The sequence below is a fragment of the Miniopterus natalensis genome, chromosome 9 (genome assembly GCF_054644295.1).
Source record: "Miniopterus natalensis isolate mMinNat1 chromosome 9, mMinNat1.hap1, whole genome shotgun sequence".
NCBI lineage: Eukaryota > Metazoa > Chordata > Mammalia > Chiroptera > Miniopteridae > Miniopterus > Miniopterus natalensis.
The window spans coordinates 27,036,763-27,048,771 of NC_142089.1; the positions used below are offsets into that span (position 1 = coordinate 27,036,763).

Consider the following 12,009-nt stretch of genomic DNA (forward strand, 5'->3'; position numbering starts at 1 on the left):
GAGTGACCCTTGCAAGTCCTTCTTGATTCTGAAGTGGAGTAGGTGCCGCTGTTGCTGCTCGTGTTGAATTCAGAACCGTAGCTGGACATGGGGCTGGAGGACGAGCGAAAGATGCTGACCGGGTCCGGAGATCCCAAGCAGGTAAGGCAAGATGGTCTGCTCGATCCTTTGTGGAGGGTCAGGACCTAACACGCCCGGGGCGCTCGTGGCCCTGCTTCCCCCCCCCCCCCGGAGTTTGCAGGGTAGGGAGGGCTAGTTCCCTTGACCCCCAGAATTCGTCGAGTGACCTTGGGCAAGTAGATAACTAGCCTTTGGGCCTGGACCTCTCTATTCTATAAATGTGGTTAAGGTTTAACGATAGCGAAAATGCTGTGTTTACTACTTTAGTAAAAAATAGTATCTATATTTTTAGTCAATTAGGTGTCTCTGATTTGACATGTTTGGGGACCAAGCGACCAATCCTAGCCCTGACCTCAGCTCAGGTCAGGAATCCCTGCCACATCTTTTGTGGAGGTTCTGGAGATCTGGCTTTACACCAGTTTCTGTGAAAAAGTGGTTTCTTTCTCTTTGAGGGGTTTAGGGGAGGTAGCTTTCTTTGGTGACAGTGTAGGAATGTGCGGTATAATTCTGTGATGAAAGAGGGAGTTCCTTTCCAGAGTAAGAATGCCAATATAGTAATAGTTATTTATTGACTGGTTACTATTTCAAGTGCTTTACATGTGCTAATTCGTTTAAGCCACACAATTGTCCTATGAGGTATTAGATACTAGTATTGCCATTTTACAGATGAGGAAACAAGCGTAGAGAGATTAAATATCTTGTCCAAGGACACAGGTAGTAAATCATGGAGCCAGGATCTGAACCAAGCAGCTAAGACATAGCCACAGTGCTATACAGCTTTACAGAAGCCAGCTAGCTTTTGTTTCCAAACACATTTCCTATCTATTCTCTGTCACTTTGGGGAAGCTAGTTTGTTGTTCTTATGGGTTCAGAATAGTTAGAAACTAGTTTATCCCATAATTTTTCCTAGTCTTATTTTCAGAAAGATACGGAGCCACTCTTAGGAAGTTCAAGGAGTATACTAGAAGCTTCTGTAGGGCACACCACAGTGGTAGATGAGAAAAAGAAAGTAAGTAGTTAATTTTAAAATTAAGGAAACAGAGGTCTTTTACGAAAAACCCATACTTCTTGGAGATTAAATCTTATTTAATGTGACATTGGTTTTTCTCATTGCCTGGAAATTTTACATAAAGTAGTCCATAATCAGACTTGTATTTGGATTTGTTTTTCCAAAACAAGCCATGATACTTTTGACACAAAATTATCAAAGACACAAAATGATTAATGTAGTATTGCCAGTAGGGAAAGGATATAAAGATCTTGCTCCTAAGATAACTAATTTCTAGTTTCTAACTCAGGCAGAATGTGGTTTGGTTTTGGAAAACTTCTTTAGTATGATTTTTTTTTTTTTTTAAAGAGCAAGGTCAAGAAACCGCATTTAATGAAAAACTAGAATTTTACATCCTAAATAACATCTTTATGTTTATGAGACCTTTGCCAATTGTGGGAATAAATAGCTTGGAGTACATATGAATTTGCCCTACCCTTCCCAGCTTTCATGGGCTTTGTTTTGGTCCCTTCCCTGAAGGGAAGGGGATGGTAGAGAATGAGCCAGGTTGTGTTGGAATTTGAAAACAATGAGGGATTGCTAAACTGGTTCTTTTTATTTCCCTCTATACCTTTTCTTTCCCTTCTCCCAAATGTGGACATGTGCATGACAGGCTGAAATACTGATCAGATATACTCTGCTATGCCCCAGATGTAGGCCTATGCTGATACTACCACAGGGAGGTGTTTTGTTTTTTTACATTGTTCCCTTTGGAAGAAAGGAAATTAAATTTGAGATTGTCACCAGAATTAGAAATAAATAGGAAGGGCCTGGTGTTTCCAAGCTTGTGAATGGAGACATGTAGACATCTTATATTGATAGTCTACTTAGAGTCCTGGGACTTTGGCAAGCCAAAAAGAAGTGACTGTGACCATCTTTAGTTAGGCTCTGGCTAAAAAAAGTTTAGGTTTGGCCATTTTCATATTCCCAATTCAAGTTCAGAATCTAGAAAAAAATATTAGTTTTCCTCCTAACTTGATGTGGGATGTAAGGACTAAGTTTAGCTATTTCTGGTAATAATGGGACCCACCAGAACTTAGAACAAAATATTTTTTTAAGGTTCCATATGAACATCTGGCAGCTTGAATCCATATTAGAAAATGTCTAATTAGTGTTCTCTCTCAACTGGGAGACCCTTAAGCTCTTGTAATTAAATCATTATAGATATGATATGAAAGTGCTTTATGTACTTTATAGTGTTGTATATGCTTTAGATTGTTGCTAATGAAAGTGAAATAGTATGTCCTTATTGAAATGTACCCAGGATTTGTTTTAACCACGTATATGGTAGGATTATAGACATTGAGACAACTGTTTTTGAAAGTGTTTATTACTTATAGTTCCTAAAAGAACTTACAGTAAATAAGACCACACCACCTAGGGCCATTTAGAGAAGTACCTGGACCAGTCAGGAGCGAAGGAACTAGGGAAACCAGAGCTTTGGTTTCCAAGGGAAGGAATGGGCGTGGCAGGATAGGTAAGCTTTAGCAAGTTTAGGATTGGATAGTTTAAATCATTTCAGTGGGCTCTGGGCTACAAGGGTGGTCCCTAGTTGTTTGGTACTTGGCCCTGTCATGATTAGGGCAGGGACAATAATTGGCTTAGTGTTGGAGAGTTAGATAATGGAAGTGGTTATTGGTAAGGGATTTGGATTAGTTGTTTTGCATATGAGGGGCATGCCCCAGGCATGTTGTTTGCCATCTCTAGAAATTAGCCAGCCCTGGAAGGTACTGTCTCTAGTATTGTCAGGGCCCCTAAAATATTAAAGAATCATAAAATACAGAAATTTAAAAAGATGATTAATATGTCTATCAGTAAATACAAGATCAATATGATTGGGAATACATATGTCATAAAATTGCTGCTGACATTAATTTTGTTTTCCTTTTGTAGGAGGAAGAGGAGGAGGAGGAATTAGTGGTAAGAACTTTCTCAGGTTTGGAACCATCACAATAAAAGGAAGTCTGAGCTTCATAAAACTGTGGAGCCATTTTAAGGAGTCTTTATATTTGACACCTTGGAAAGAATGGGAGTGCAAAAGGCCTTTAATACTCCTTTCCTTTGCAGTGGAGCGTTTGGGGGTGGTGGGCCTGGGAAGCTGAGTCTTCCTGGGTTTTGGGCTTCTCCAGTTGTGTCAGGGAGCAGAGCAGCATCTTAAGGGCCTGGCACTCAGTCATCTGCTGTTTGTGGTTTAATAAAGAATTCTGGAAGGACCTTTTCTTGGATGGCCCTTCTCTGTGTTAACATTGGCTTTGTAGCTGGGCAGCTGGGGTGCATAGGCCTTGCTATCAGATGAGGGAACTTGAAATTCATAGACATTACATATCCCAGAATGCTGTGTTAACAAGTAAGGCCTCCTATAGATCTGCTTCAGGTTTGGCCAGGTTTCCTTTACCACCTTGTTTTTCAGATAGGACTGAGGCTTTCAGTGCATACTGGCAACCTTGGAAGGCAGAAATGTGAAACTTTTCCCTACTACTTAGCATCAGAATTGAATGGGAGACCCCATTCTGCTATTTCTGGCGGCAGTATGGTTCTGCCAGCTGGCCTTCTGCACGGTAATTCAGAGACAGCACCTTGGTTTGGTGGTTGTATTAATCAAGGCATATGCCTAAAACTCCTATTTTTTTGTTTTTTTGTTTGTTTCTCCATCAGGATCCCCTAACAACAGTGAGAGAGCAGTGCGAGCAGTTGGAGAAATGTGTGAAGGCTCGGGAGCGGCTAGAACTCTGTGATCAGCGTGTGTCCTCCAGGTCACAAACAGAAGAGGATTGCACGGAGGAGCTCTTTGACTTCTTGCATGCGAGGGACCACTGTGTAAGTCAGCCTAAATTCAGGAAGGGGGAAAGCTTACAGTGGCCAGGGAAGACACAACCTTTCCACCCTAGCATTTATTGTGGCACAATGGATGTCAGGTACAGCATGAGCACTTTACATAAGTAAATCTTACTACTTTCACTGGAGGCAGGTATCATTATCCCCATTTTGCAGATAAGAAACTGAGGCTCAGAGAAGAGAAATGATATCCCAACTTGTACTGCTTAACAGTGGGGAAGCTGGATTTTGTACTTTTATTATGTTTTTATTGATTTCAGAGGGAGAGGGAGGGTGTTACAAACATCAATGATGAGATTCATTGATCGGATGCCTCTTGCACACCCCCAACTGGGATCGAGCCTGAAACCTGAACATGTGCCCTGACCAGGAATTGAACTGTGACCTTCTGGTTCGTAGGTCAATGCTCAACCACTGAGCCATGCTGACTGGGCAGTAACAGGCTATTCTTTAAAATAATTTATATCCTCCAATGTATCTTTTACATAGCAGTTTGTCCATAGCAGTTTTTTTTTTAAGTAAACTTGTGTTTGACTCTCTTACATATAATAGTAAAGTATTTTAAATTATAGGGTAGGCAAAATTAGATATGGTTGCTTATGTTAAAGCTGATCAGGCCCTGGCCAGCATTGTTCAGTGGTTAGTGTGTTGGCCTTTGCACCGAAGGGTCTCGGGTTCAAATTCCGGTCAGGGGCACATACCTGGGTTGCAGGTTCAATACCCAGCCCGTCAGGGTTCGTGCAGTGTCTCATTGATGTTTTTCTCTCTCTCTCCCCCCTCCCCCTCTCTCCCCCCTCTCTCCTTTCCTCCTCCCCTCCCTCCCTCCCTCCTTTCCTCCTCCTCCTCTCCCCTCCCTTCTTCTCCCTTCTACTCTCTAAAAGTCAATGGAAAAAATATCCTTGGGTGAGGATTAACAACAAAAACAAAAAACTGATGGGGTGGCTGATAACATATGAAAAGATATGCATCAGCTATATATAAAATGAGATATTATTCAGCCTTAAAAAGGAAGGAAATTGCACATGCTACAACGTGGATGAAACATGATGACATCCTAAGTGAGATAAACCAGTCACAGAAGGACATATCGTTCCACTTATATGAGATACCTTAAATAGTCAAATTCCTAGAGACAGAAAGTAGAATGCTGGTTGCCAAGGGCTGAGGGGATGGGGGAAATGGGGATTTATTATTTAATGGGTACAGAGTCAGTTTATAAAGGTGAAAAAGTTCTGGAGATTAATGATTGTAGGACAGTGTGAATGTACTTAATGCCTCAGAAATGTATTATTAAAAATGGTAAAATGGTAAGTTTCATGTTATTTAAATATTTTTATGAGCAGAGTACCAAGTTAAGATCTGGGAGTGGGATAGGCATGATGGTATGTCCTTTATGAGCCAGAGAACAGTTAGTAAATTGGTAAGTCTCTTGGGTATAACAGTCTCAGGATGGCTTTCACTGATCCCATATTTAAAGATGCTATGCATCTTTTTATTTTCCTCAATATTAATCACTTTCAGAAGTGACCTTGTGTATATTTCTCTGTTACTTTGTTAAGTTCCATAAACAGCAGAGATGTGTTTACTGAAGTAACTCACTGGGCACCTAGAACAGTACCTGGTATTTAGATGTATAAATATTTGTGGAATTAATAAGCACTGTGATATGGGAGGTATAAGTTTCTGTGGGGAAGACAGGAGGGACAGATTTGTGTGGGGATAGGGCTTATTTAGAGAAGGCTTTCATGTTAACATAAGTTCTAAGGGAAAAGATTAAAAAACTGGAAAAGAGGAGAAAGGAGATTCAGGTAACTGACAGGAGTTCACTATGGCTCTGGAGGTGTGAGAGAAGGGGAGTGGTTAGAGAAAGGGCAGTACAGTTCCAGGTCATGAAGAACCTTGTAAGCCATGACATTAAAGCTGCCAATTAACAATTTTCTTTCCTTCATCTAGGTGGCCCACAAACTCTTCAACAGCTTGAAATAAATGTGCTGACTCATTCACCCTTGGGCATCACCTGGGCATCAGGATATTTCCTCATGGTTTTGAATATGCCATTTGTTTCTTATTTGTGTGACTGTAAGTTCATGTGAACACCTCATGGATTTTGGTTAGGCAAGTAGCTTCTACATAATTAATAGTGATTCCATCTTAATAAAATTCCAGTGATCTGCAGACCTTTATTTTAATTGGAAATTTTTTTTAATTTAAAATTTTCAAGCATAAGGATAGAATAATCAACCCGTGTACCCTTCACCTAGCATGTATCTTTTTAATGATAAGGACTTTTATTTTTTCAATTTACCTTGATGCCATTATCACATTTAAAATGAACAGTAATTGCTTAATATCATTATTAAATACCCAGTTCATACGAAAGCTTATTTCAGAAGTGTCTTTTGACAGTTTTTGGTCTTAGTGTCCAACAAAGTTGCTTTTCTTTAAAAATACATTTTTTTAAAAAAGGAGTGAGGAGGGTGTAGGTTTGTGAAGGGGAAGATATTGGAGTCTAAGCAGGGTGAGAAAAGGGCACCTGAGAGGGTGGTGCTGGCAATGAGAGATTGGTTACATACATACAGGTAGGATTGAGCCGGTAAATAAACATATTGAAGATAATGGGAACTAGCAGAGATTGAAGTTACAAATACAGAAAAGGAAAAAACCGGAATGAACCTTGCAGTGTTAAGGTATTGGTATAAACTAAATATAGATTTCAATGTAAGTAAATGTAGACGCCAATATGTGTATATGCAGGGAATATATATATATATATTCCCTAGCTCAGCCCACAAAGAGGGCTTCATTCTCCAATAAAAGGAACCAGGGCCCCTTGGAGAAATAAGTGATTCCAGGGCTAGGCAGGGAAAATACAAGAGAAGTTTGGAACATTTTATTCCAGAAAGAAGGAAGCTCTCAAAGAACAACAGGAACATGTCAGAAGTACACAGAACCACTAGTCAAATCTGGGACAATTTGAGAATCAAAATATGACAGCCCTGGCCAGACAGCTCGGTTGGTTGGAGTGCTGTTTTGTACACGAAAAGGTTGTGGGGTCCGATCCCCAGTTGGGGCGCATATGGTATCCAACTGATCTTTCCCTCTCTCAAATCAATTAAAAAACATCCTTGGGTGAGGATTAAAAAAATACATATATATGTTGATGACAGCATTAGATGATAGTCCATTGAATAAAATAGGACTTCATGAGTCCATGCTAATGCAAATAAGCGAATCAGTTGAAAGTTTGGTGAAGAAAGGGATACGTGTTAGTTACAAAAGGAGAAAGTATACTGGAGAAACTTGGCAGGCAGTAACTTGGATTAAAGCTGACATCAACAATGGGACAAATAACTACCACAGCAATGAGGGAAAAAAGCATCACTAATGCTTGCAAAAAATAGATAAGCTGAATCTAACCAGATAAATTGAGGGACATTCTATATAATTTGACATTGTGCAGAATAACCCTCACTATGTCAAGGTTGTGATACTGAAGAACTGTTCCAGATAGACTACAGAGGCAAGAATGCAATACATGATTCTAAACTGGATCCTTTTTGGGGCCTTATTGGGACAATTGGTAAACTTAAACAGAATCTAAATATTTGATGGCAGTGATGTATCAGTGTTAAGGTTTGAAATTATTAAAAACCAAAAACCCTAGTAAATCCCAAATGTGTAGAACAGAGGCTGACTCCAGACTTAAAGTTAATAGCTAGTGCTGTTAGCCATCACAATCCCATGTTTAGTGTTGGACCTTGACATTTTCCCATAAAAACAGTAAATAGTGATGAGGCTCTGCAGTACTGCTAGTAATGTATGTTGCTCAAGGGATAGGGAAAATGTTCCTTGTTCCAGTTGGGGAGACAGGCTAAGTAAGCACTGTCCAGCAGAATATTCTGCAATAATAGCAAAGTTCCACTGTGCATTATCCAGTGTGCTAGCCACTAGCCATATGTGGCTTTTGAGCACTTGAAATGTTGCTAATGTGACTAAGGTACTGAGTTTTAAGTTTTCATTATAATTAAGATTTGAATTTATATTCAAATAATCGTGTGGCTAGTGGTTACCATATTAGACAGCGAAGGTCTAGCAATTACAAACTCAACCACCTGAGTGGTAACAGGGAAACTGCTTCTGCACTTTAATCAGCTATTGCTGTGAGAATGCACATCCAGTGTTTCTTGATCACTTGTTAAGGAGCCAAAAATCCAAGTTTTATGTGAAATCTGATTTTTAAATGTGAACTTTTCGAAAGCTTTAGGCTAAATAATACACATGTATGGACTGGCTTTGGCTCACTAGTTTGCAACTAGTGGTTAGCGGGTCGACCTGTGGACTGAAGGGGTCCTGGGTTCGATTCTGGCCGACGGCAGGCACATACCTTGGTTGCAGGCTCGATCCCCGGCTGCAGTCAGGACGTGTACAGGAGGCAACCAATCAACGTGTCTCTCTCACATTGATGTTTCTCTCCCTTCTCTGAAAAGCAATGGAGGAAATATCCTCCGGTGAGGATTAAAAAAAAAAGGGGGGGGGGGCAAAGAGCCACTTGAGCCTAGATGCTCTTTCAACCTATTGTCTTAGCTAGAGGGATGGCCAGCATTTCCAGCCATTTCTGACTTGGAACCCATTTCATAGTGATTTATAATCCCACAAATACACAAATGGTGGCACTATTTGTTGTATGTAATCTGATGTTTTTCAAACATCTTAATTTTTGAACAGAGCAAAGCTGAAATTTTATAGTAAACGTTTCTAAATTCATTATTCAGATTTTAGTGGTTAGTAAAATGTTACTAGTTTTATCATAGGAGGGAATTACGCAGAGAAAGAGCTCCAGAATTCTGCTAAGTGGATGCTTGAGTCTGTTGCTGAGTACTAAGCTGCAAGTGAGTAGGGTGAAACTCCATGTAGCTGGGCAAAGAACTACTGGGTATCAGAGGCCTGGGAGATGTTTGAGTTTTGACCAGCTAATGTGGGGAGTTCCTGTTGAATTTTTTGAACACCTGGAACACTGAACTTGAACTCCAGAAGGGGACACCTAAGCATAGGGCTACAACTAGCCCTAGAGAGAGGCTACTTACAAATCTTAAAAAGGAACCATGAAAGGATCAAGCCAATTCACAAAAATACCTAACTGCCTGCCAGAACAAAGACATTTTAAAGGAAGACGACAAAATCCAGCATTCAACAATGTAAATTACACAGTACTATGCTATGCCTGGCTGGCGTGGCTCAGTGGTTGAACACTGACCTATGATCCAGGAGATCCAGGTTTGATTCCTGGTCAGGACACATGCCGGGGTTGTGGGCTTGAACCCTAGTAGAGGGTGTGCAGGAGGCAGCCGATCAATGACTCTCATCATTGATGTTTCTCTCTTCCCTCTCTCTCAAATCAAAACTTTTTTTTTTAATATATCTTTATTGATTTCAGAGAGAGGAAAGGAGAGGGAGAGAGACAGACAGAAACATCAATTATGAGAGAGTCATTGATCGAGCCCGCAACCTGGGCATGTGCCCTGAATGGGAATCGAACCGCGATCGCCTGGATCCCAGGTCGATGCTCAACTGCTGAGCCACGCCCGCCGGGCTGAAATCAAAACATTTTAAAAAATTGCTAGAAATGCAAAGAAGCAGGTAAATGTGACAGGAGAAAAACAGTCAATAAAAATAGACCCAGAATGACAGACATGATAAAATAGTAGACAAGGACTTTGAAATTGCATTATAAATATGCTGAAGGATTTAATGGAAATCAAGAATATAATGAGAGCCCAGCCGGGCGTGGCTCAGCAGTTGAGCCTCGACCTAGGATCCAGGAGATCGTGGTTTGATTCCTGGTCAGGGCACATGCCCAGGGTTGCGGGCTGGATCCCCAGTCAGGGGCATGCAGGAGGCAGCCGATCAATGACTCTCATCATTGATGTTTTCATCTCTCTCTCCCTCTCCTCTCTGAAATAGAGATGTATTTAAATGTATATATATAATGAAAGAAGTGGAAAATATAAAAATGAATCAAATAGAATTTCTGGAGCTTAAAAATACAATATCTGGAAAAAAACCCAAAACAATATCTGCCCTGGCTGGGTGGCTCAATTGGTTGGAGCATCATTCTGTACACCAGGGGTGGGGAATGTCTGGCCTGCAGGCTGTAAATTATTTGGTCTGGCCCTGCCAAGACCTCACCAAAGAGAAGCAGTTCCAGCCATCATATTAGGGGTAAGTCAATTAAATGTTTGACCAAATATAGCAGGCTAATTTTTAAGTTGATAATTTTGTATGGCCCTTGAATGATGTTATAAATATCAAAATGGCCCTTGGCAGAAAAAAGGCTGTGGATTTGATCCCTAGTCAGAGGGTGTACAAGAGACAACCAATGTCTGTCTGTCTGTCTGTCTCTCTACCTACCTCCCCCTTTAAAAATTAATAACATATCCTCTTGAGTGAGGATTTAAAAAAATAATAAAAATACAATGTCTGAAATAAATTCATTGGATAAGATTAACAAAGAATTAGATGCTGAAGGAAAAAAATCGGTGTACTGAAATGTTCCTGAAGATAGCAACAGAAACTATATAAACTGAAGCACAAGAGGGTAAAAAAAAAACACTAAATGAACAAGGAAAAAGCAAGCTGTGGGACAATATCAAATGGCCCAGAAGGGAAGGAAAGTGGGGAAGCAGAGCAGGGAGAAAAAATATTTGAAGCAGTTAATGGCTGAAAATTTCCAAATTTGATGAAAATTCTAAACTTGCAGTTCCCAAAAGCTCAACAGACTCCAAACAGAATAAACAAAGGAAATCACACCAAGTCACTTATCCTCAAACTGCTGAAAACCAGTGATAGAAAATCTTAAAGAGAAAAGGCGTATTACATACCGAGGCACAAAGAATTACTTCACACTTTTCATAAGAAACAACTCATTTTCAACTGAAAGAAAATTTTGACCCAAGAATTCTATATCTAGTAAAAAGATCCTTAAAGCAAAAATAAAGGTGTTTTAAACAAATGAAAGTTGAGAGAATTCATTGTCAGCAGACCTGGACTAGAGGAAATATTAAAGTTCTTCAGGAAGAAAAAAACAATACTTTTATCTACACAAAGGAATGAGCAGTCCCAGAAATGGTAAATACATAGGTAAATATAATAGATATTCTATTGTATTTTAAAAACTTATTTAAAAAGAACAAGTTATGTAGAAAGAAATTATGATAGGAGCAGAAATCTATGAAATAGAAGAGAAAGGAAGAACCAACAAAACCAATGGTGGTTCTTTGAAAAGTTCAATAAAATAGATAAACCTCCAGTTAGGTTGAGAAAGTACAAAAGAGAGAAGACACAAATTACCATTATCAGGGACATTACTAGAGATCCTACAAATCAGGGGCAGCAACCTTTTTCTGTAAAGATTCAGAAAATAAATATTTTTGGGGTTGTCCATATCTCTAGAACAACAATTCAACTCTGTTTTTGTAGCAATAAAGGAGCCACAGTAAATGAAAGGTGTGGTTGTGTTAAAAGTTTTTCAAAAAATAGGCTGCAGGCTGAACTTGGCTTGTGGCTGTAGTTTGATGCCCCATGCTACAGACACTAAATAATAAAATATTCTGAACAACTTTATGCAAAGAAATTTGACAGTTTAGAGGAGAACAAATTATTATTATTTTTAAATATGTCTTTATTGATTTTTAGAGAGAAGGGAGAGGGAAAGAGAAGATAGAAACATCAATGATGAGAGTTGTCGCTGATCACCTGCCTCCTGCACGCCCCAAATGGGGATCAGGCCCGCAACCCGGCCATGTGCCCTGCCCAGGAATTGAACTGCTATCTCCTGGATCCTAGGTCAATGCTCAACCGCTGAGCCATGCCTGGCTGGGTTAGAACAAATTATTTTAAAGACTCAAATTGTCAAAACTAGTACAAGAAGAATTAGAAAATTCAAATAGCCCTGCCCTGGCCAGGTGGCTCAGTTGGTTGGAGCATCATCCTGTACACCAAAAGGTGGT

At 39.9% G+C, this 12,009-nt stretch overlaps 1 protein-coding gene across 2 annotated transcripts; it reads left to right on the top strand.

Moving 5' to 3' along the window:
* Positions 1 to 5: 5 nt before the first annotated feature.
* On the top strand, positions 6 to 6,178 carry UQCRH (ubiquinol-cytochrome c reductase hinge protein). 2 transcript variants are annotated; one of them, XM_016199286.2, is made up of 4 exons: positions 6 to 141; positions 3,062 to 3,088; positions 3,824 to 3,985; positions 5,957 to 6,178. In XM_016199286.2, the coding sequence occupies exons 1-4, from the start codon at positions 88 to 90 to the stop codon at positions 5,987 to 5,989; spliced, it is 276 nt and encodes a 91-aa protein (XP_016054772.1). In that variant the 5' UTR covers positions 6 to 87; the 3' UTR covers positions 5,990 to 6,178. The 2 variants fall into 2 exon arrangements, with proteins under 2 accessions (XP_016054772.1, XP_016054773.1); XM_016199287.2 differs by lacking the exons at positions 6 to 141; positions 3,062 to 3,088 and adding an exon at positions 3,110 to 3,726.
* The last annotated feature ends 5,831 nt before the right edge of the window (positions 6,179 to 12,009 follow it).

Bases quoted from the DNA above. Each gene is read 5' to 3' on its own strand.
- UQCRH (XM_016199286.2), top strand. From the start codon at position 88: ATGGGGCTGGAGGACGAGCGAAAGATGCTGACCGGGTCCGGAGATCCC. The intron at 3,089-3,823 runs GTAAGAACTTTC...TTTCTCCATCAG, and splicing joins AGGAGGAGGAGGAATTAGTG to GATCCCCTAACAACAGTGAG. The intron at 3,986-5,956 runs GTAAGTCAGCCT...TCCTTCATCTAG, and splicing joins TGCATGCGAGGGACCACTGT to GTGGCCCACAAACTCTTCAA.